Here is a 26,333-nt window from a genome sequence, read left to right on the forward strand (position 1 = left end):
AGGAGCCGCGGAGGCGCTGTCCTGGCCGGAGATGTTCCCGGCGTTGGAGTCCGACTCGCCGCTGCCCCCGGAGGAACTGGACGCGGTTGTCCCAGTCAGTGGAGCCGTGGCCGGTGGCATGTTGGATCGGATCCTTCTGGAGTCCGTGTGCCAGCAACAGAGCTGGGTTCGGGTGTACGGTAAGGATCATAGGCCGTCTTACAGGCTGGTGTTTCCTATTTTTGCTTGGGCTGAAATTCATTCCCTAAGTCTCAGGCTCATTCCCAGTCATCATCCGTGCTAGGTCAGTTTCCCACATCCCTTTTGTTCTGGGGGTGCATTTCTGACAAGTTTCTTCAGACTGTCACTTGGGCAGGGATGTGACTCAGTATGGTCTTTGGACCTCTTCAGACATCTGCAGTAAGTTTAATGCGGGAGCTGGGCTATCTCAAGACGTAATGCTTAGGCGATTACTCTAGGGGAACTGCCAGGCAATCAGTCTTCAAGAAGGCATGATGGAAAACTCCTTGAAACCAAGTGAATGGGTTTTCGTCTCTTTTTCTTGTTGAATGAGGCAAGACTGGAAACCAAGATATTATGAAAAAGCAGAGGGTAAGCTAATGAATGAAAAAAAATCCAAACTATGTATTTGATGGGAGCAGACGAATCTATAACCTCTGCCTGAACCTCACTCTCTCTAAAAGCAACCACTTATTCCAACGGGTGTGGATTGTTTCAGATTACACTATTGTTTCTGAATCTCGTTGTAAAGTGACTGGGTTGCCACTCAGCAGGTTAAAAGTGATGAACACACTAAAACTTTCCCTTTCTGCATTCCTGGTAACCACCTCTTTAATTAAAACTGAATGATGAGATTCTATTAGTGTGAGCCTTGTGGCAGCACTAAAACCATGCTGGTTTTGAAAACTCATAGCTTAAGGATTTATAGCCTGGCATTCAGGACTGAGCTGTGGCTTTCCGAAATATTGAAATGGTAAGATGTTTATCGCCTAGCTCACGTGACTACAAAAGACATTAGTAATGTGGCTGAGTATAAGATGGCAAATTTGAAGCACCTGGGGATCAAACACAATGTTAAGATGTTATCCTGCAGTCGTGTGCATCTAAGCCTTTAGTGATCAAGTACTTTGTTTTTTTCTTTCATCTTTCTGAACAGGGTATATGCTTACTGTTCAAGAGTGACCAAGACTTAGAAGGTTTCTTTCTGTATAGTTCAGTTGATTTCAAGACTTCATGTCCATCACTGTTAGAAAGATCATAGAACTAGGAGTCCAGAGATCTAAGTTCTTGCCTCAGTTCTACCACTAAATGGCTGTGTGATTTGCGGCAGATCGAGTCACATTTTTGGCTTGTGATTCCTCATCTGTAAAGTGAGCGGATTGGATTAAGTCATCACTAGTGGCCCTTTTAATCATAAAAATCGAGCAATTCTTCTTATAACCAGTTCTTAAGGATTTATTTCTGTACCACTCTATTTTGCTAGCTGTTTCTTGATGTTACGCTACTTACCGGAAGACTTAAAGCAAAGGAGTGGAAGACGATGCAAGGTCACCCAGTTTGTTCTCAGCAAATTATATTACAAACTTTGGTGCCCGATTTTCGGTCTGCCTGCTAATCCCACTTAGCTGGTCATTTATAACAAAGGTTGATGAGAATCTGAAAGTGCATATGAATTAGAGTATATTGTAGACAACGTTCTCCCATTCTATCATCTTCCTCTCCTTACGCACTTGTTTGGCACACTGTTTTTTTGTGTGATGTTAGAAATAGGGCCATGGTACTGTAAGAATATGTTTATATGATAATTCGGTATTTCAAGTATCCAAAACTGTCTGGGTTCTCTGGACCTAGTGTTAACTGTCGTTCTTCGTTTGTAAGGACATAAACGTCTATAAATGTATGTTGTTTTGTAGTCCATTCCTAGGGGTTGTTTTGTGAAATATATATTGTATATTGTGTGTGTGTGTATGTGAGAGAGAGAGAGAGAGCAAGTTTACATTATGTTTTTTTCTTTCATCCTTCTGAACAGGATATATGTTTGTTATTCATGAGTGACCACGACTTAGAAGTTTTCTTTCTGCATAGTTCAGTTGATTTCAAGACTTCATATCAGACATCACACACACACATACATACCATGCCTTGCATTTCTGTGACCTAATGCAGACTTTCCACTGCATTGTAACTTTTTTTGTTTTCTCAATTAAACAGAAGTTGTTTTTATTTATTGTTTAGTGTTGCTACTTTCCTTCCTTTGAGGCAGCGCATCCTGGATACTACTTTGTTGTCTTTAGTTTGATGTAAATATTTCAGAACTATTGGATGACTCTTGGTTATGTCCTTAGCTAGTTTTAAGTTGCCTATTGTATGAACAGGGGGTATGTTTGGAAACTTTGAAGTAAAAACTTTGAAATAAAAATAATAGAATGTGGAAAAACAATGTGGAGAATACACTAGTTTTGTTTTTCTTGTTTCTTGTCTATGTGTTCAAAACCTTCATTGTCTTGGATCATCTAGGTTCTCACAATTTAAAGAGACTTTGATGAGTGTAGTCTAACATGTTTTAGGGAAATCTACAAATTGGGAACCTAGTCTAGAGGATACAACTAGAAACCTAGAGTATATAACTGGGGATGGAGAACCTGATTTCATTCTGGCTTTGCCACAGATTGGTTGTCTAACTCTGGGCAAGTAGTTTTAACTCATAGTTTAGGTTTCAGCATAAAAGTGGAATCTGGAGTAATTGGTATCTGTAGTCCCTTTTAGTTTTAAAGTTGTCTGATTCTGTGGCTTGGCCCATTATTTTACCTACAGGTTGGCCTATAATCTTTATCCTGGCTCTTGGGGCCAGGCATTAACCAAGCCCTTATGTATTTAAATCATGATTGTCAGGGAATTCTGGGGAGCAGTTTTATCAAAAGGTCAGTGAACTGAGTTTTCAAAGAAGATATATTGAAGGCAGATGTTTATTTATTTGGAATGTTTTCACAAGATAGGAAGTGAGTGTGGGGATGTTGCTTAGGTCTAGCTCATCCAGTTTTGAGACCTAACCTACATAGCCATGTGGGTTCTAAAGATAGGGTAATAATTAGGAGCTTTATTAAGTGCAGTTTACATCTCCTGCAATATACTTCTGTTTCAAATCATAATGGGAACAAATAACAACAGAAGTAACCCCCCCAAAGAACATCTTAACAGGAACCTTTAGAAACAGTATTTTATTAGTTTGCCTCACAAAATTTGAAGACTAGGGACTATTTTGAGTTTGTTGATAGGTTTGGCTCCTTGGTTGATAATACATATATATTGTGTACATATGTATATATTGTCATAATACATATACTCAGGGTTTTGTGTATTGCCATGATTTGGAAAACTTTTCTGGAATATGTTCAGAGCTTTATAATAGGTGGATCTATATTTAGAACACAAACTAATGCACATTTTTGAGACGTGGCTGAGAGAAAAATATTTATGCTGTCTGTCCTAATCTTCATTTTCTTTTAGTTGTAAACTGTTTCATTTGTTGTATTCCAGCATTATAAATTGTGCCCATGCCTTGTCAAGACTATAAAATTTTTGACATCAGGGAGTCTTGTTTATCTTTGTATTCCTATCTTGCCACCCCCTTCATTGTCAACTTGTCTGCCAGATTGGTACCTTGCTCATAGTAAGTCAATGTCTGTTGAATGTTGATCCGTTTGTCCTTTGACCATCCAGATCTCAACCTGACTGATTGTATGGGTGGTAGAGTAGCTTAAACAAAGGCATGCCACAAACAGCTAAATATGGATACAGAATCCAAGAGCATCAAATGCAGAACATTTTTCAGATATTTATAGCCTCAAAGCAAAGTCAATTGGCTGAAAAAGCTCAGCAGCATAGCGAAAGGAAACGGGAGTGGCGAAGCCAGCCTCACTGTCTGTGCTTTCTGGTAAACAATGAGAACATTAAAATTAAATACTTTACCATGAATGGGTGGGGAGTGTAGGACACTCTGGGAGAAATTTAAGATCCCAATCTCTAGGACTCCCTGCGGTGGAGCTCTGCACTCATCAGTGTGACAGGTCTGCAAGTATGTGTTCAGATATGCTCTTGGAGAGTTAGAGGGGAAATATAATCAGCACAAGAAAGGGATCAACAAGAAATCTTGTACTTTTAAATTTTAATATTATCAGAAGGAATTAGGTAAAATATTCTGTTAAGAAAATGAATAGCATCAACATTATTACCATTAAGTGTGTATACAGCTCATTGTTTATTGATAACAACATAGGGACCTGCTGCAAAATTTCAAAGGGCTAGTACTATTTAAGCAAACAGAAGAAAAAGGGAATTAGTCCTACTTCATTAAGTACCTTTTAATTCCAGAAATGTGGTAGTGGGAATTTGGTAAGAATTAATAAAAGTTCATATTCATGAAGTGAATATGAGCTGATGAGACAGAAGTCTTATCTGGTTGTATTATATGATACTGCTTATGCCTCACCAATTCAGACACAGGATGAGATTTTTAAAAGTTACATTTCTGGAGGGTATGTCTCTAAATTTATTTAAAATGTTGCAACTAGTATTGCTTGAAGAAAATCAGTGAATGTGTATAAAATACATCCCCAAACATGTTCATGTACTTAACTGTTTTAATTTCTTCAGGTACTGTTAATTGAATCTTTACACCTGAGTAGTCATATTTTAGAAATGTTTGGAATCTTAAGCTTGAGTTCAATACTTAGGATGTGGCATAGGCTTGTTGATGTTATTAGTTTCCAGTGATTTCCAAATACCTTAAAACACATTAAGAGTAGACAGTTTTTCATTGAAATCAGAAAGAACTTCTAAGAATGCCTAGGCATGTACTGTTTAAGTGACTTTAAATAGCTCCCCTTTTTCTTCTTTTGAGAGAAAATTTGTATGTCTTATTTAAATTCTGTGCTCTATTAATGTAGATGATAGTTTCATTTATAACATCTTAGTATTGTTCTACCCTCTATCATGTTGGTTTATTGCTATTTGATTTTCAAACAGTGAAAATATTTTTGAGGAATAGAATTATACATCCACAGTCTCTTTTCCACAACCATTTGGACTAGACAGTTATGTTAACATTTCTGCAGTTAAACAAATGAATAGGCCGGGTGTGGTGGCTCATGCCTATAATCCCAGCACTTTGGGAGGCCGAGGCAGGTGTATTGCTTGAGATTAGGAGTTCAAGACCAGCCTGGCCAACATGGTGAAACCCCATTTCTACTAAGGTACAAAGAAATTAGCCAGGCGTGGTGGCATGCACCTGTAATCCCAGCTACTTGGGAGGCTGAGGCAGGAGAATCGCTTGAACCCAGGAGGCGGAGATTGCAGTGAGCTGTGATTGCGCCATTGCACTCCAGCCTGGGTGACTGTCTCAAAAAAAAAAAAAAAAAAAAAAAAATTCATACCAAGCGTTATAAAGACTATAAATAGCCTTATGTCAGTGCAGGTCAGACTTTACTGCCAGAAAAGTTTCATAAAATCTTTTGCTTTTCAGAGCTTTTTTGATTTAGGAATTGCAGATATGGAATTGAGGATCCATACACATCTTCAGACATAAATAATACAAAGTTCTAGAACACCCCTCTTTGAGAATAGTTTGTGTGGATATCCTTTATCTTTTTCAGGTAATAACATTTACTGAACACATTTTTAAAAATGGGCTGGGCGCAGTGGCTCATGCCCATAATTCCAACACTTTAGGAGGCCAGGGTGGGCGGATCACCTGAGGTCAGGAGTTTGAGACCAGCCTGGTCAACATGGTGAAATTTTGTCTCTACTAAAAATACAAAAAACAAAAAACCCAAAAATTAGCAGGGTGTGGTGGCACGTGCCTGTAATCCCAGCTACTCAGGAGGCTGAGGCAGGAGAATGGCATGAACCTGGGAGGTGGAGCTTGCAGTGAGCCGAGATTGTGCCACTGCACTCCAGCCTGGGCGACAGAGCGAGACTCAGTCTCAAAAAAAAGGTATGTACAGTTGTGTCCTACTATATTGAATGAAATTTCTGTGGTTTGCTAAGAAAAAGATGAGATTCACATGACATAGTAGGCTTTACTAAGATTACTAAGGAAATGGTGGCAAGGTAGTGGTTTCTGATCCTTTGTTTCATTAGAAGGAAGGATGAGGTAAGTTGAAATAGAGGGTTTATGTAATTGTTCTTTGCAGTTGCTTTCTTCAGTAGCACAAAGAGATCTGATCACCTTTTAAGTAGGTGAACCACAAAAAAGCATTCAACTAATGACAGTTAATTCAGAAAAACTTCAGCTGTCTGCTCCCTTGTCCCTCCCTATTGGAAAAACTTTTAACTAACTAGAGAGTTGTTTGGTCTTGTTAACCAGGAGGAGGAGTTTGAAGTGTGCTAAGGGCACTACTAAAATTGCTTCACCCTGTCTTGGCAGAGGGATGATTGCTGTCTGATGTTTGTAAAAACTCCTTTCTTCCCAAAGGCTGTCAAGTACTTCTAAGGCTAGTATGTAGAAAACCCTGCAAATTTTGTGTAGTTGATTTTATAGTGAGAGTGCAGCCCATCAAGAAGTAATGTGGTACACAAACAGAAGGAAAAAGAGAAGTCTTGAGGCCCAGTGCAGTGGTGTTAGTGAGTATACAGTAAACAAAAGAAATAAAAATTGAACCCTTGAAGGCATAACATTTCATTTGCTACTAGACTATGATACGGAAGTTACCAGTTTCCTAATCTCTACAGCTGGGTTCAGATATGAGACATCTGAATTTTACCTTCCCTTACTGGGTGTTAGTAACATCAATTAATTGTCTTTGTTGGCTTTGCTTGTAAGGGTTCAATTTAGATCCTGATTTTATTTTTACCCCTCCATAAATTATCTTCAACATTGCTCAAGTTCCGTTCACATTGTGTCACTTGTAGCAGACTTTCTAAAAGTACTCCTTACTTCCATCCCTGAGTCTGAGGGATTGGTAATACTTATAGATACTGATTGAGAGAGTGAAAAATTTAGTGAGGGGAAAATATTCAACGAAGAAAAGAAAACAAAATTCAGTAGAATAGTCTGAAAAGTTAAAATGAAACCTTAAAGTCAATAGGTTTTGATATTTTTCAAAGCAATCCTCTAGGTTTTCTCATTAAAGAAACTGGCTCAGGACGTTTAGCTCATTCCCAAAATTGGAGACAGACTCTACAGTTTGTCAGGATTGGAACTCTTAACTTCAGATTCCTCAGCCTCCTGATTTAGCTTCTAGATCTTACTGCTTTCCCTTAGGGAGATGGCCTCTCAAAGCTGAAGGTCAGGAAAACTCGACAGTGAGAAATACCAGATTGTTAGTTTCACAGCCTTTTAAGGGAAATGCTGGAAATACCATTACCTAGGTAACAGAAAACAAAAATGGACAAAACATCCATAAAGTAGGAGGATGAGAATAATTTCATAATAATCCTTAAGAGATAGACCAGAGGACAGATGAGATTTTTTTTCGTATTTTTCCTAAGCTCATTATCCATACTTTTTTGGTGCTGTGATTGGAAATGATGTCTGAAGGAAATTTGAATTTCATGTATGATGCTTAGAACCCTGAATAATGCCTAATAACTTTGTACCTTCCACTTGAATTTCTAACCTCTGATTCCTGTCATTAAAAATTAATACCCTTTTTCTGATTATGAATATAATTTGTGCTTAACATAAAGAATTAGAATTTTAGGAAAAGCCAAAATTAAAATCATTTATAATTACACCTCTTAGAGATAACTATTTTTTTTTTTTTTTTAATATTGTGTTTTAGAGACGGGGTCTCATTCTGTTGCCCAGGGTAGTGCAGTGGGCCAGTCACAGCTCATGCCTGGGTTGGAGTGCAGTGGCGCAGTCCTAGCTTACGTAATCGCCATTGCCTGGGCTCAGGAGATCCTTCCACCTCAGCCTCCCGAATAGCTGGTACTACATGGGTGTGCTACCATACCTGGCTGAGATAATTATTCTTTTAATATTTTATTGTGTTTTATTCCAGTCTTTTTTGTGTACAGATTTTTTTGTATTAATACATATTTGGTATCATACTGCATGTATTTTACATTCTACTTTTTTCTCTTAAGTGTATTTTCTCATGTTACTGAAAACATTAACAAATTTTTTCAAATATATTTTTATTAATTTATTTAAAAAAATAGGTAGTATATTCCTTTGTTCCAAAATTCAGAGTATAAAAAGATATTCCATGTGATCTCTCTTACCTTTCCTCCTTGCCTCTACAACTTGCCATCTGGCAGGCATTGTCCCTCTTCCCAATCAATAAATACTTGAAATTGTTATGTATCTTTCCATATCTATTCCATGTGCATAGAAATAAATATAGAGATAGATAGTTATGTAAAAGTCCTGCCATAAGTGGGGTCCAAGAAATCTAGTTTACAAAAAATTCAGGATTGTATTTCTGTAAGGTTAGTGAAATGACCAGAACAAACCTGCAAATGAAGTTGGCCATGAGTTCTGGGGGTCTGGAGCCAGTAAATTGCTTTATATCTGAAGTGATATCATGGGTTTTACTGTATATATGCATTTTCCTCTATTTTTACACATATGATAACCCATTAGAATTAATTTTTATCTGCACTTTGAGATTCCTTCTTCCTTCCTTCTCTGCCCGTCATTTATTAATGTATCTCAGATATATTTTCCTTTCATTTTATAAAGAGGTCACTCATTCTTTTTATGGCTGCATAATGCCTGAATTAACCATAACTCATTTAGTTATTCCCCAAGTTTTGCTAGTACACGTGATTCTGCCGTGAATAATCTTGAGTATAAGCCATTTTGCTTGTGTATGGGTATATCGGTAAGAAAAATTCATAGAATTGCTAGGTCAAAGGTATGTACGTGTATTTGTAATTTTGAAAGATATTGCCAAATTGCCCTACCTATCTGTACTTTGCCTGCAACATATGAGAGTGCCTGTCTCCCTACACACAGTGAATTATCACGAAATTTTGAATCAATCTGACAGGTCTATCTCTTACATTAAGCGTGATTGAACATCTTTTCATTTTTAAGAGCCATTTAAATATAACCTTTTCTGTGAACTGTACATACCTTTTGCCCATTTTTATTGGGTTCTTGGATCTTTTTCTTAGTGATTTGTAGGAACTATTAGTATATTAAGCAAAGCATACTAAGGTACTCTTAGTATTTAAGTAAAGAACCTTTTATCTGCAACAGTTGTCAGTATTTTCATTTTTCTTATGGTATTCCCCCCACCCTTATGAAGAAATCATTCTTATACAATTGAATGTATCAAGTTTTTCTTTTATGGCTTTTTGGTTTTATGTCATAGTTAGAATGGCCTTTCCTGGGAGTTCTCTGGACCTTTATTTTATAATCTCAGAATAGGAAAGCCCATTCTTTTTTTTCCCCCCTATATACCCTAAGTACCTAAATACCCTTGGGGGACAAAAAAAAAGAATGAGTTTTCCTATTCTGAGGTTATAAAATAATTCTCTCTTGGTTTATCTAGTATTTCTTTGGTTTTATTTTTTACATTCAAATCTTTGATCCAGTCTGGTATTAAATATGAGATATGGATCCAATTTCATTTTTTAAAAGATGGCTTTCCAGTTGTCCTACCATCATTTATTGAAGAATCCAACTTTTTCCTACTGATTTAAGAAGACTTCTTTATTCTATACAAGATTGGCATTTATATTTTGGTTTATTTCAAGATTTTCTATTCTCTTCTATTGGTCTGTTTATATTCATGTGCCAGTATCACACAGCTTTATTACTGAGACTTTATAATATGAAAATAATAATTTTTAATGACTAATTTAACATTTAACCATTATTCTATTTTAGATGTTAACATTTTTCAAAAATTTTAACACTTTACTGATTTGTCCTTGTGCACAAATCTTTGAACCAAACTTCTGAATGTTTTCTTATGCTGAATTCCTAGAAGAATATGAAATGTTTTTAAAGGCCTGAGACTTAGTGCCAAATTGGTGAAGCCTTCCTGGAAAGTAATTCCTGCCTCTAGTATGTGAATTATAGCTCATAATTTTAAGTTCTACTGCTGTGTTGCTACCTTCAATGTATTAAAGGTATTAAAATCTTTTTACATAAATTTTATATAATATGTTACTTAGCACATATTAAATGCCTTGAGTCCTTATGCCTTTAAGACTGTCCTTCAAAAACGTAGTTGTTGTTCAAATGGTACTCCTTTTGATTAATGGCATATTTCCAAGTGAATGAGGGAAGGGCGGGAGTATAGACTCAAAGCAATTGGTCTGCTAAAGGTCAAATCCATGACCATGGACTTATTTGTAGTATGTCAGACCCTCCAACTGAAATAACTTGATGCAGACATATGTTTTAGGTATTCCAAGAAGCACACAGTTGGTCACTTATCTCAGCTAGGAGGAGTTGACATTCATGAAAGTTCTTTTGAACATGGTTTGAATATGGTTTCATTTAGTTTTACCTGGATGAGTGATTGAGTTGTATGTCTTATATAATACTGTGTAAACAAGCCAGTTTTATAGCATGGGATTAATTTAGGTATGTTCTGAGGAAAGTTTATCATAATGTTAAACAAAGCCAAATCCAAGTAATGGCAACAAGAACTAATATTAATGACTAAAGTAATTTAAAATCTTTTCTTCAGAGAAAACAATGGCGGGAATAGGAATTTGACTATGGAAAAAAATCATATTTTATATACACCATTAACAAAGTTAACCAAATTTTCTTTTACCAGTTAGCTGTTTAGCGTGTAATACATAAGCATAAGCTTGTCTTGCTAGGCCAGAAAGGAGCAAACTTAGAAAAAGAACAAACTGTTTAACTTTTAACAATGACTTAGAGTGGTTTGAAAGTGAAATGAAAAAATAATTCCTTATCCAGTCAATACTCTGGAGGTTTGTAGAAAAATTTGTTTAATTCAGGCGGGATAGAATGTGCAAATATCTTGTTCCATAAATAAGTACTAAATAATGAAGACATATGAAGGATATGATATAATGGGAAAGTATGGCAGTATTTTCGTCAGTTTTTGAGGTGTATGAAATTACTAGACACATTCTCTTTTTGTTTTTTGGGTTTTTTTTTTTCTTTTTTTTTGAGACAGAGTCTTGTTCAGTCACTACGCTGGAGTGCTGTGACACTATCTTGGCTTACTGTAGCCTGGACCTCCCAGGCTCAAGGGATCCTCCTACCTTCTACTAAGTAGCTGGTACTTCAGGTGTGCACCACCGCACCCAGCTAGTTTTTTGTTTACTTTTTTTAGAGACGAGGTCTCACTATGTTGCCCAGGCTGGTTCCAAACTCCTGAGCTCAAGCAATCCTCCTACCCCAGCCTTCCAAAGTGCTGTGATTATAGGCATGAGCTGCTATACTTGGCCACATTTTCTTTTTGAACTCAGTAAAAATCAATTGTAGTTTTAAAGCATTTTACTAATTTAGTACATGGAAACATGAAATCGCTGTAGATGACATTATTATTAGGAGTTAATCTATAACTCTGTTGATCTGAGGGATACACTGACAAGGTGAAGATTATTATTGTTTTGTTTTTCAGTTCTTGTAATGAAAATTTTTACTGTCATATTTTATGTAATAATTTTCCAGAAAGGATCGCCTTTACACTATCTCCAGGGTAGTGACTGACAGCATTAAAAATCTCTTTGCCTGGCTATAATCTATATTTGCATGTTCCAGTTTGTGCTGAAGTATAGCATATCCACAATTACAGATTTCCCTCCATGGTTCCCTTAGGCTTGACTGTGTACAACTTTATGTGTATTTGTAAATTTCAAGAATGCCCTTGAGTGAGGAAACCCAAGGCCTTTCTATTGCATGTTCCTATTTTGAAATGGCTGCTTTTTGTCCAAGTGGTTGGTGATTACTCTGTATCAATGTATGGACCTTGAGTAAGATGGTCAGTAGAGTAGCTACCAACTAACAAAAGATATGTTGTAATGTCTAAAACAACCACTTTACTTTTAATGTTGTCTGGTTTCACAAAGACTTCATAGTAATTTTCCTTTTTATAGAAGATAAAATTTATATTCCTGTTTTTGAATCTAGCTTGATAGCATGGTTAAGAAAGAACAATATCATATGGTGATTCCTATTGAAATAGAAAGATACCCCAGATATAGTCAGATTTCTTTCTGTTTTGTTCAGGTCAGAAAGTCTTCAGTCATTCTTTTGCAAGTTCAGCCAAAATAAGCTTAAGAGAACATTTTCAGTTATTTGCATTTTAGGTTGTAGTTTTGGTCTATACTGAGATTGTCATGCCAGAGTGTCACCTTGAGAGAGGCTTGACTTTGAAATATCTATTAGCTGATCATCTTTCTTTTCCTGTAGCTTAACTAGCGTAATAAATTTCCCCATATATATCCGGTAATATTATTCTGTTTACCTGTGAGCATATTGTATGAAATTATATGTTTTTAGAGTTGCTTTTTCCCTACAATCTTGAAAAACCTTGCATTTTTTTCTCCCAACAAACTTATTAAACATGACAAGTCATTTCTCCATTTTATCAGGGAAATAATTGTGAAAAAGTTAGTGACTCCTAACGATTCTTGGTGAAGTGAGATGATTACTATTTGGCTCCCAATCCAGTAGTTTTCTCTGTTATTGAAGTTCACATTTACTGTTTTAAATTTAACATATTTGTGTTAAAATGTATTACAGGTATTTTTGTGCTTTTCTAAGTTGTCTTAGAATTTAACAGTATGTCTTATCGTATCTTCTCTGCCTCTTTGAGACCCATGTGGATAACAACAGATGTTGAGTTCTTTGGTGAACTGCAGGAATAAAAGTGAGGATGCTAGATAGAGTAACCAATAAATTATTGTGTGTTTTTTTTATTATGGTAAATATAGCAAATTTTCATTTTAACCCTCATAAGTGTACAATTTAATGACATTAAATACATTCACAGTGTTGTGTAACCATCACCACTACCTATACTCCAAATGTTTTCATCGTCTTCAAACTTCCCATTAAACAGTGACTCTCCCTTTCCCCTCCTCTTAGCAGCTGGTAACCTCTATTCTTTCTGTCTCCATGAATTTGCCTATTCTTGGTACCTCATGTAGGTGAAATCATACATTTGTCCTCCTATGTCTGACTTATTCACTAAGCTTAATGGCCTCAAGGTCCATTCTTGTAATATGTATAAAAATTTCATTTTTTATGGCTAAATAAATATTCCTTTGTATGCGTAAACTACATTTTTTATCCATTCATCTGTTGATGGACATTTGGGTTGTTTCCACATTTTATCTGTTTTGAATAATGCTGCTATGAGCTTTGGTATACAAATATCTGTTTGAGTCTCTGCTTTCCATTCTTGTATACCTAGGGGTGGAAATGCTGGGCATATGGTTGTTCTATGTTTAGCCTTTTGAGAAACTGCCAAACTGTTTTGGTACAGCAGCTGTATGTACCTTTTTACATCCTTACCAGCAATGCACAAGGGTTCCAATTACTCCACTTCCTTGCCAACATTTATTATTCATTTTTGGTTTAACCATCCTAGTAGGTGTGAAGTGATATTCTATTGTGGTTTTTATTTGTATTTACATAATGATTAATGATTTTGAGCATCTTTTTATTGCTTATTGGCCATTTGTATATCTTCTTTGGAGACATGTCTGTTCAAGTCCTTTTTTTTTGCATGAATTCTCAGTAGATATATTGATATTTTTTAGATTGTCACTGATGGTGTTACTTCTACATATTAATCTTAACTTTTGTAACTGTGACAGTCATGAGCATGATGATAATGATTATAATGAGAAAACTTGTTAAGTGTTTACTGTGAACCTGGCACAGTTCTAAGTGCTTTATGCCTGTTAACTTATTTAATCTTTATAACTACACTATCAGGTAAATATTGTTGTTTTTATCATTTTATAGATGAGGAATTGGAGGCATAAAGATGTAGAGGAACTTGTCCAGCATCATACAGAAAGCAAGTGGCTGATGTGGGATTCGAATCTAGACAGTTCCTCTCAAATCTGTGCTCTTAATCACTGTATAATTTGACTTCTCACAAATAAAGAATGCAAGTAGTTATTATAAAAAGTATTCAGTAGGTTTGTTAATTTGTATCCCAATCCTGTAGTTTACTTACGAGTTTTATATTAGCACCATGACTGTAAAATAATGACATTTGTGATGCTTGATATGCTTTGGATGTCATGATTTTACAGAATGTCTTCATCGAGTTGTATAAGTTTTATTAACTGTAGATAATATGAGGAAGCTCTATGTGGGTGAGCCATTTGAATAGTTCTTTATTTTAAAAAGGTTAAACAAAGTCTGTTAGCTCTCTAAAATTCATGTATTTTTAGCAGTAATATAAAATATGAACTTTTTTTTTCTATAAAACCATGCCTTTCTAGGCCTATTACTTATGTTTGATCAAGCCAGTGAGACTACTGATAGTTAAGAAACCACACAATCTTAAGAACCACAAGTTGTATTCATCTGCGACATAGCTTTATTTACTCCAGGATTTATTCAGGTGGCTCTCTACTTTAATATTAGTAATTCTGGGAAAGAGAATTCACTTTCACAGAAGCAGGTCAGCCAAAACGTTGTTCAGAGCTTGGCCTTACGGGAGATATTTTAGGACATTGATAGAATTCACAGGTTTTTTGTTTTGTTTTGTTTTTTCCTAGATGAGGATCTTGCTGTGTTGCCCAGGCTGGTCTTAAACTCCTGAAGTCAAGCAATTCTCTTGCCTTAGTCTCCCAGGGAGCTGGGATTATAGGTGCATGCTTGTCTACTCACCTTCACATGTTCTTTTCTAAAAGCTCAGGAACACTGTGGGCTCTTAGTAAGCCTAGTTCTCTTTCTCTAAGTTCCTCTTGAGCCTGACTATACTTATGGTACATATGCTTTATAATTCATAATTTATATCCCAGGGTTTGGATTTCAAGGACTCAGAAACTTAAAGCATGATTCATACACACAAAACTGTGAATCAGTTTTGAAATTTAACTCAATTTCTTTTTTTTTTTTTGAGACAGAGTCTCGCTCTGTCGCCCAGACTGGAGTGCAGTGGCTGGATCTCGACTCACTGCAAGCTCCGCCTCCTGGGTTTACACCATTCTCCTGCCTGAGCCTCCCGAGTAGCTGGGACTACAGGCGCCCGCCACCTCGCCCGGCTAGTTTTTTTGTATTTTTTAGTAGAGACGGGGTTTCACCGTGTTAGCCAGGATGGTCTCGATCTCCTGACCTCGTGATCCGCCCCTCTCGGCCTTCCAAAGTGCTGGGATTACAGGCTTGAGCCACCGCGCCCGGCCTTAACTCAATTTCTTACAAATAGGTTGCAGTTCTTAAAAATCTGCGGTTCTGTTTTGGCCAATGTAGCAACAGGAAGTGAGTTACAGTATTTCATTCTGGTCAATTCATATATCTTTTTAGAAACCAGATTTTGGTGCAGCCTGGTTGGCTCACGTCTATAATCCTAATATTTTGGGAGGCTAAGGCTGGAGAATCTCTTGAGGCCAGGAGTTGGAGACCAGCCTGGGCAACATAGTGAAAACCTGTCTCTACAAAAAATAAATTAGCCAGGTGTCGTGGCCTGCACTTGTAGTCCTAGCTACTTGAGAGGCTGAAGCGGGAGGATTGCTTGAGCCCAGAAGTTCAAGTCTACAGTGAACTGTGATCATGCTACTGCACTTCAGCCTGAGCTACAGAGTGAGACACCATCTCTAAAACAAACAAACAAAAAAACAGATTCAGTAGGATACTTGAAACAACAAACTACACATCTTTAAAGTGTAATTTGATGTATTTGAAATAAGTAACCATGAAACCATTACCACAATCAAGAAAATGAACACTTATTTTGTCTAAAAAGTTTATTTGCATCCCTTTGTAATTCCCCCCTTTCCCCAGCCTAACACTAGACAGCTACTAATCTTTCTATCTGTACAGATTGGTTTGGATTTTGAAGAATTTTATGTACATTCATCCTTCAGTATTTACCAGGGGATTGGTTCCAGGGTCCCAACAGGTACCAAAATCCTCAGATGCTCAAGTTCCGTATATAAAATGGCATACTATTTGCATATAGTTTAGGCTTATCCTTCCATATACTTTAAACCATTCCTAGATTACATAAAATACCTAATACAATGTACATTCTATGTGAATAGTTTTTATACTCTCTTTCTCTCTCTCTAGGTATATATATTTTTGTGTGTGTGTATGTGTATATATATATCTTTTTTTGAGACAAAGTCTCGCTCTGTCACCCAGGGGAGTACAGTGGTATGATCCTGGCTCACTGCAACCTCCACCTTCCAGGTTCATGCTATTCTTATGCCTCAGCCTCCTGAGTAGCTGGGATTAAAGCACACACTACCATGCCTGGCTAATTTTTTGTATTTTTTGTAGAGATGGGGTTTCATCATGTTGCCCAGGCTGGTCTCGAACTCCCGAGCTCAGGTAATCCGTCTGCCTCAGCCTCCCAAATTTGGGATTTGCTGGGATTACAGGATTGAGCCACTATACCTGGCCATATTGTATTGTTTTTTAAAATTTGTATCTACGTTTTTTATAGTTGTATTTTTTTCTTTTTACGGAGTATTTTTGATTTGCAGTTGGTTCAATCCATGGATGTGGAATTTATGGAAGGTCAACTGTAGGTGGAATTGTATGATATATACTAATTTTTTATTTGGCTTCCTTCAGCATATTTTGAGATTCATTCATATTGTTGCATGTATCAATAGTTAATTCTTTTGTATTGCTGATGGTATCCCATTGATATTCTACAATTATTTGCCAGTTCACCTTTTGGTGAACATTTGGGTTGTTTTTAGTTTTTGACTATGACAGATAAAGTTGTTGTGAACATTTGTGTGCTAGTCTTTGCACACACCACCACACCTGGCTAATGGTTTTGTATTTTTTTGTAGAGGCAGGGTTTTGCCATGTTGCCCAGGCTGATCTCAAACTCCTGAGCTCAAGTGATCCTCCTGCCTCGGCCTCCCAAAGTACTGGGATTACATGCATGAGCCATCACACCTGGCCTTGTTTAATATTTTAAGAAACTGCTGAATTGTTTTCCTAAGTGGTTGTACCATTTTCCCATGTACCATTTTCCCACTAGCAGTGTATGGCAGGTTCCATGATCACATTTTCCTACCAACAGTGTATGTAGGTTCCATTTCTACGTTTTCCTTCCAGCAGTGTAGGTAAGTTCCATTTCCACATCCTCATCAATACTTGATTTTAACCATTTCAAGAGGTGTGCAGTGATAACCATTGTGGTTTCAATTTGCATTTCCCTAATGACTAATACTGTTGAGCATCTTTTCATATGCTTATTGGATATTCATATATCTTTAGTAAAATGTTCAATCTTTTGTCTATTTTATTTTATTTTGTTTTATTTTCTTTTAAGATGGAGTCTTGCTCTGTCGCCCAGGCTGGAGTGCGATGGCATGATTTCAGCTCACTGCAACCTCTGCCTCCTGGGTTCAAGCGATTCTCCCACCTCAGCCTCCCAAGTAGCTGGGATTACAGGCACCTGCCATCATGCCCAGCTAATTTTTGTATTGTAGAGACAGTTTCACCATGTTGGCCAGGCTGGTCTTGAACTCCTGACCTCAGGTGATCTGCCTGCCTCCACCTCCCAAAGTGCTGGAATTACAGGTGTGAGCTACTGCGCCTGGCCTCTTTTGTCTATTTTAAAATTGGTTTTGTCTTATCTATTGTATGAATTCCTCATATATTTTGGATATGTCATTTGTCAGATATGTAATCTGTAATTATTTTTTTCCTCATTCTGTGGCTGGTCTTATTCTCTTAAAAATACCTTTCTAAGAATTTTAATTCTTAATTTTGATGAGGTTGATTTATCCCTATTTTCTTTTGCTTTCCTGGATTGTACTTTTGCTATTTTATTTAAGAAATCATTGGTGGCTGGGCACAGTGGCTCATGCCTGTAATCCCAGCACTTTGGGAGGCCGAGGCAGGTGGATCACGAGGTCAGGAGTTCGAGACCAGCCTGACCAACATGGTGAAACCCCGTCTCTCCTGAAAATACAAAAGTTAGCCGGGTGTGGTGGTGTGCACTTGTAATCCCAACTACTTAGGAGGCTGAGGCAGGAGAATTGCTTGAACCCAGAAGGTGGAGGTTGCAGTGAGCCAAAATTGTGCTATTGCACTCCAGCCTGGGTGACAGAGCGAGACTCCATCTCAGAAAAAAAAAAAAAGAAAAAGAAAAGGAAAAGAAATCATGGTCTAGCCCAATTTCACAAAGATTTCCTTGTAGTTTTTTCTTTAAAAGTTTTATAATTTTTGTCCTGTGATCCATTTTGATTGTATTTTTGTGTATGGTACAGAATAAAAATTGAAATTCTTATTTTAAATGGATATCTAATTGTTGTAGCACCATTTGTTGAAAAGTCCTTTCAGCACTCAGGTGCCTTTGTATCATTGTTGAGAGTGAAATATATGTGTGGGTTTATATCTGGACTATTCTGTTCCATTGTTCTGTTGTCTATCTTGATTTACAAGCATACTGTTTTGATTACTATAGATTAATAATAAATTGAGGTGAGATATACAATCCTGACTTTTTTTTTCAAAGTTACTTTGACTACTCTAGGTCATTTGCATACCCATAGGTCTTGTTCTGTCACCCAGGCTGAAGCTCAGTGGTGTGATCATTACTGTAGCTTTGAATTCCTGGGTTCAAGCAATCTTCCCACCTCAGATTCCTGAGTAGCTAGGACTGCAGGCGTGCACCACCATACCAGGCTGATTTTGTGTGTGTGTATGTGCGTGCGCGTGCCCACGAGTGTGTGTGTGTGTGTTTAGAGGTAGAGTCTTGCTGTATTGCCCAGGCTGGTCTGAAACTCCTGGCCTCAAGTGAACCCCCAACCTTGGCCTCCAAACATGCTGGAATTATAGCTGTGAGCCACCACACCTGGCCAGAAATTTTAGAATCACTTTGTCACTTTTATAGAAAAAGAGCCTGCAAGATTTTGATTGGGATTGTGTTAAATCTATAGGTCAATTTTGGGGAGACTTACTATCTTAACAATATTAAGTCTTTCAGTCTGGGAGCACAATACATTTCTCCATGTGATTTGTCTTTGATTTCTTACTACAAAGATTTCAGTATATAGATCTGGTATATCTTTTGTTGGATTTACCCTTAAGTATTCCATAATTTTTGATAATATTATAAATGTATGGTTGAAAATTTTGGATTTCCAATTATTTGTTGCTAGTATATAGGCATACAATAATTTTTTACATTTTTATCTTGTACCTTGCTAAACTCATTTATTATTTCTAGTATTTTTGTGTGTGTGTGTGGATTCCATTGACTTTTCTAAATGGAGGGTCATGTTGTCTGCAAATAAAGATAGATTACTTCTTTTAGCCATCAGGATGCCTTTTATTTCTTGCTTGATTACATTGGCTAGAACTTCCAGTATAATGTTTAATAGAAGTGGTGAGAGTAGGCATCCTTGCCATCAACCTGATGGTAGGTAAAAAGCAGTCAGTTTTTTGCCATTTAAGTATGATGTTAGCCTTAGGGGTTTTTTTGTTGTTTGTTAAAAAATACAGATCTCCTTTATTAGTTTAAAGATGTTCCCTCCTATTTTTAGTTTCTGAGAGCTTTTTTCAATTTTAAATTAGGAGTGGATGTTGGATTTTTGTCAAATGCATTTCCTGTATCTATAGAGAAGACCATATGGTTTTTCTTTTTTGTTCATTAATATTGTGAATAACCTTGATTTTTGAGTTTTAAAACAATTTACAGTCCTGGCATAAACCTTACTTGGTCTTAATGTATTATTATTCTTTTTATGTGCTGATTTGATTTGCTAAAATTATGTTAAGATTTTTGTACCTATATTCATGAAGAATATTGGTTTTTAGTTTTCTTCTTTGGTTTTAGAATATGCTGACTTCATAGTATACATTATAAAATATTACTTTTTTTCCACTTTCTGGAAGAGTTTGTGTAGAATTAGTATTATTTTTTCCTTATATATTTGGTACAGTTTATCGGAGAAGCCATCTAGAGCCGGACTTTTCTTTGTTGGAGGGTAATTCACTTCAAATCCAATTTCCTTAATAGATATAGGGCTATTTAGGTTATTTGTTTCTTCTTGAGTGTTCTTTTATTGTCTGTGTCTTTGAAGGAATATGTCCATTTTGTCTAAATTGTCAAATGTATCAACGTAAAATTGTAATATTTCCTTATCTTTAGAATCCTTAATGATGTTACCTCTTTCATTCCTGATATTGTTAGTTTATGTTTTCCCTGTTTTGTCCCCAATCAGTCTGGTTTATCAATTTTATTTATTTGTGTAGGAGATCTAATTTAGTGTGGGGAAGTGACATTTGTACTAAGACCAAAAGGGTGAATAGGAGTTAACTAGGTAGTGGGAGTTAATAGTGGGTAAGTATTCCAGATGAAGGGGATAACACCTGCAAAGGTTCTGGTGTTAACCAGCATGGCAGCTTTGAGGAACTCTGAATAAAGCCTGGAGCACGGATAGTGAGATGGTACCTGGTATAATATAAGGCTAGAGAAATACAGCTGTGCCAAAGATTTGGGTCTGGAAGGTGATGCCTAGTGTCTGTTTTCAAAAAGACCACTCTCGTTGTGGTGTAGAAAATAGATTCCTGTGGAGCAGGGAGATCAGCCAGAAGGCTGCTTTGTAGACTGGGTAAAACATGGTGGTAATTTGTGCTAGGGAGATGGTAGAGAAAAGAGAAGTGGACAGAATTTGAAAAATATGTTGAAGGTTAATATTAATAAGACTCTGTGAGGGATGGATATGGGGGCAGGCAGATATGGGGAGAGATAGAGAGATGTGTGAAGGGTAACTTTTGATTTAATGGTGAATGAAAACTAGAGGGATGTTGGTACTATTTACTGAGAGTTTTTTTCCCTAAACTGGAAACATTTTTCTTCCAGGGGAATATGCATTTTATTTACGGATGTTTTAAAATCCTATTCATCCGTTAGTACCCAGCACAAATAGAACTTCTTCCCTGGAGTCTTTCTTGACATCTCTTTGCTTGCTTTTCCCTCATGGCTAGAAAAAACCATTCCCTTTTCTGAATTTCTATTAAACTTCATTTACATTTCTATTATGGAGCTTTTTTATTGTCTAACTTGTTGTATTCTTATTTGTATATATGTTTCATTTTCTTGTAGTAGAAACTACTCGTTGAAAGGGAGCTTTATTCATTTTAATAGTTCACAACCAAAAGTAATGGTTTCTTTAATGAACACATGCTATAGCCTTATGGAAATGGGTAGTCTATGAAAGAGTATACCTAGTTCAGTATATCAGAACTGTTATGCACACTGAGGTATCTACGAACAAGAAGAATCACTAGAGTAGTATAATAGTAGGAAAATTTCTTATGATTCCATTATTTAGATCATTAACCATTATTAAACATTACTTTTTTTTTTTAAAGGGGAACTACTTCAGTTAAATACAAATCTTTGCTCGAAGTTTCTTAATAAAGTAGATTGTTAATTTTTAAAATTTTTTTACATTTTTATTTATTTATTATTATTATTATTTTTTGAGGCGGAGTCTCGCTCTGTCGCCCGGACTGGAGTGCAGTGGCCGGATCTCAGCTCACTGCAAGCTCCGCCTCCCGGGTTCACGCCATTCTCCAATCTCAGCCTCGTGAGTAGCTGGGATTAAAGGCGCCCGCTGCCATGCCTGGCTAATTTTTTTGTATTTTTAGTAGAGATGGGGTTTCACCGTGTTAGCCAGGATGGTCTTGATCTCCTGACATCGTGATCCACCCCCTTGGCCTCCCAAAGTGCTGTGGTTAGAGATTACAGGTGTGCGCCACTGTGTCTGGACTAGATAGCTAATTTTTATAATTTTTATCAGTCTGAAAGTGAAGAGCCAAACATAGACTTAAATAATGCCTAACACTTTTATAGGGCTTAATAACTACTTAAAACATTCATACATAATATATCTCATTCTGTTTTCATAACAGACCTGTTAGATGGGTAAGAAAGGTATTGTTGCTCTCAATTTATAGATTTATGCCATATATTGAAGAACACTTATTAAGATGTTGGAATGAGGCTATTTTGTGTTTACAAAAATCAAAATATTCCCTTATAGTTTCTCTAATAGAGTTAACTGGAAGCATTTGAGTAATAAAGTGATTGATAGTGTTGTAAATAGTAATTTTTTTTATGATTTAACCTGAGTAGCTTTTGGGGCTAGCATCTCAATCAGGTTCAATTTCTGAGATGAACTTAACTCTAACCATTCTGTTTAAGCATTTTATGATGTTTTAATATTTTAGTTTAAAACAGACTTTAAATTTGTCTTTGAAGTAACTAGTAAAGATGCATTTTCAAATAGGTTTACTTATGTTTAAAATGTACTTTGAAGAAAATAGTGTGATCTTATAAATAAAGCACAGTTAGAATTTGGAATATGCTACGGTCTGAATGCCGATGTCCCCCCCCCCAATTCATATGTTGAAAGTTAATCACCAATGTGATAGTGTTAAGAGGTGGGGCCTTTAGGAGGTAATCAGAGGGTGACTTAATCCTTGTGAATGGGATTAGTGCCCTTATAAAAAGTGTGCAAAGGAGCTAGCTGTTTGGACTTTTCTGCCGTGTGAGAATGCAGCAAGAGGCACTGTCCATGAAACAGAAAGTGAACCTTCACCAGACACTGAATCTAATGGGGTCTTGATCTTGGACTTCCAGGCCTCCAGAAATGTGAGAAATAAATTTCTATTATTTGTAAATTATGCAGTCTAAGATATTTTGTTATAGTGACCCAAATAGACTAAGATAGACTATAATAATATTCTTGGCCAGGAGTGGTGACTCAAACCTGTAATCCCAGTACTTTGGGAGGCCAAGATGGGTGGATCACCTGAGGTCAGGAGTTTCAGACCAGCCCGACCAACATGGTGAAACTCCGGCTTGACTAAATACAAAAAATTAGCTGGGCGTGGTGGCTGGCCTCTGTAATCCCAGCTATTTGGGAGGTTGAGGCAGGAGAATTGCTTGAACCCAGGAGGTGGAGGTTGCAGTAGCTGAGATTGTGCCATTGCGCTCCAGCCTGGGCGATAAGAACAAGACTCTGTCTCAAAAAATATGTATATATATTCTTTCATGTTCTTTTAACTTATTTTAAAGAGCAGTAGTTCTCAACCTTTTTGGCTCTAGGAACTGGTTTCATGGAAGAAACCTCCCCTCCACGGATGAGGAGGGGGTGAGTGGGAATGATTCAGGCACATTACATTTATTGTGTACTTTATTTCTGTTATTATTACATAGTAATATATAATGAAGTAATTATACAACTCACCATAATGTAGAATTAGTGGAAGCCCTGAGCTTGTTGTCCTGCAACTAGACGGTCTCATCTGGGGGTGATGGGAGACAGTGACACACACAGTGTGTTGCTTATCTTTAGTCTACTCTGTAATCTGGTTTTGGTTGCTGTCACTGCAGAAAGCCCTGCTTCACAAAGATAGGAAGTTGGAAATGGAAGCAGACTTTTCAGTGCTTTTGTGGCAGTTTCAGAATATTCTGCTTTGATTTTAATCCAGAGGAATGGAAATTTGAAGTTGTCTCAAACATACTTTTAAGGTCGCCGTCATTTGCAGTCTCTAGCAATTGATCCTGTTCTAGCGTGGACAAAGTCAGTTCACCTGGCTTATTCAAAAATGGGTTGTGGATCTATTCCTTCCCAGTTTGGGGATCTTTTGTGGTTGGGAAGTACTACTTCAACTCTTTTGAAAGCTGAGATAGGTGATCATGCACCAACTGGGAGAAAGAAGGCCCTGGCTTAGTGTCTTTCAAAATCTCTGCTAATGTTTGAAACATTTCAGAAATCCCAATGTTCACTCATGTCCCCATAATTCCAGTTTCGCTTTGAATGCAGCCACTTTATCTGTTGACTTGAACACAGTTGCTGTTCTCTCCCGAAATGACAGATTGAGTTTGTTGAGCAGGTTGAATATGTCACACAATTGAGCAAGTTTTTTTTGGTTGTTGTTGTGTATTTTTTGAGACGTAGTTTCGCTCTTGTTGCCCAGGCTGCAGTGCAGTTTTGTGGTCTTGGCTCACTGCAGCCTCCACCTCCCTGGTTCAAGCGATTCTTCTCTGTCTCAGCCTTCCAAGTAGCTGGGATTACAGGCACCCGCCACCAGGCCCAGCTAATTTTTGTATTTTTAGTAGAGACATGGTCTCACCATGTTGGCCAGGCTGGTCTCGAACTCCAGACCTCAGGTGATCCACCTACCTCGGCCTCCCAAAGTGCTGGGATTATAGGCATGAGCCACCGCGCCCAGCCAAGTGAGCAAGTTTTGTGACCCGTGTGTTTCACTGAAATGTGCTGCCACTGGTGACTGTGTTTCTAAGAGAAATCTCTGGAGCAGCTCTTATAACTCAAAAACTTTGGCCAGGGATCTACCTTTAGAAAGCCATCTCACTTCTGTGTGTAAAAGAAGATGCATGTGTTCTGTGTCCATCCCCTCACAGAGTTGCGTGAAGAGGCATGAGTTAAGGGCATGTACGTTAATGTGGTTGATCATTTTAATCACATCCTGCAAAACGTTGTTAAGTTCAGGTGACATTTTTCAGCTAGCCAGCATTTCTCCATGGATGACACAGTGCATAGACTCAACATTCAGAAGTGACCTCTTTAACCCAACTAGTGAAACCATAAAGTCGCCCTGTCATGGCAGCCACTCCATCCTTGCATATACCAACACAAAATGATCAGTTCAGTTTTCCTGATATGTAATCATTCAAAGACTTGAATAGTTCTGCAGCTATGGTGTTGGGTGGCAACAGAAGTACATATAACATATTTTCATGGATATCCTCCTGAAAAATATATCACACAAAACAAGCACTGTTGCCTTGTTGTCAACATCGGTAGACTTGTCAATCTGGATTGCCTACCATGGTGACTCATTAATCCTCTCTAACAATTGTGCCTCAGTGTCCTCTACTATTTCATCAGTTCATCTAGTTATGGTGCTAGCCAAAAGAGGAACATGTGCCACCCTTTGAACTGCAGCCTCTCCTGAAAGTTCACGACAACTTCTGTCCTTATCAGCAGACAGGATCAACTCTTCACCAGTATTAAAGAGTTTCTCACCTTTAGCAATGCCATTAGCTACTAAGAAAGATGCTCTCAGTGCAGACACATTTGATGAAGTGGTGGCCTTCAGTAATTGCTTCTGTACTTGATATTCACATTTTTTTCTTTTGAAAAACTCCAAAGTCTTGTCTTTTAATGCAGGGCGCTTGGTCTCCATGTGGCGAAGCAGTTTTGAAGGTTTCACAGCTTTATTTGATAGCTAGTCACCAAATATTATACAAAGTGACTTGGAGAATGTGAATCACCTGTTGCAATGAACTCATAATTTAAGTAGGGCTCTTGGTGTTTTAAGTGCAGATTTCTTTTTTGTTGGCAGTCTTAGAGTCCCCTGCTGTTTCACCGTTGGGTCTTTTCCTGTTTTCAGAGAAGCTCTCCAGTAATGTTTATTTTTACTCATTTTGGCTAGGGTTAGCTTGTGGGCTTACCAAAACTGTGACTGAGACAAGTGCACAGTGCAGGAAAGAGGCGTAGATGGAAGTGGTAAGTAAAATAATGATGGGCTACACGCGGACTAAAATAAGTGTCAGATTCTGACTTAAAGCCTTCCACTGGATGCGGCTGTACCATTGAAGTACATCAACTCACTGTCAGTATAATGCCTGCCACCAGATGTAGCTTAATTGTCACTTGCCACTTACTGATAGGGTTTTGATATGAGTCTGCAAGCAATTGATTTATTATGGTCCCTGTGCAGTCAAACCTCTCTGCTGATGTTAGTCTGTATTTGCAGCCACTCCCCAGCACTGGCATTACTACCTCAGCTCCACTTCAGATCATCAGGCATTAGATTCTCATAAGGGGCACACAACCTAGATCACTTGCATGCTCAGTTCACAGTAGGGTTCGTGCTCCTATAAGAATCTAATGCTGCTGCTGATCTGACAGGAGGTGGAGCTCAGGCAGTAATGTGAACCATGGGGAACAGCTGTGCTTGCACTTGCTTGCCTGCTGCTCATCTCCTCCTGTGTGGTCCAGTTCCTAACAGGAACCAGGGTTTGGGGACCCCTGTTTTAGATAATCAGTTGCAGGGTCCCAGTAATTTCCTTTTCCTCAAGTTTTCATAATACATTTTCAAGTTTTTCCAAGTGAGTGTCGTCAGACTTACTGGTTTCTAACTTCTGAAATCTACCCCAACTGCTTTATAAAAATCAGTACAACATTTTCCT

General features: G+C 37.4%; 1 protein-coding gene across 2 annotated transcripts in view; it reads left to right on the forward strand.

Annotated features, from left to right (window-relative positions):
- RASAL2 (RAS protein activator like 2) overlaps window positions 1-26,333 on the forward strand; it is a 395,120-nt gene continuing 368,787 nt past the window's right edge. For both annotated transcript variants that reach the window (XM_011962385.1, XM_011962386.1), the window contains exon 1: window positions 1-179. In XM_011962385.1, coding sequence (XP_011817775.1) covers window positions 32-179 — 148 coding nt within the window. In that variant the 5' untranslated portion in view covers window positions 1-31. The remainder of the gene's footprint in view (window positions 180-26,333) is intronic.

The sequence above is a fragment of the Colobus angolensis genome, unplaced genomic scaffold (genome assembly GCF_000951035.1).
Source record: "Colobus angolensis palliatus isolate OR3802 unplaced genomic scaffold, Cang.pa_1.0 Scaffold59, whole genome shotgun sequence".
Classification (NCBI taxonomy): Eukaryota; Metazoa; Chordata; class Mammalia; order Primates; family Cercopithecidae; genus Colobus; species Colobus angolensis.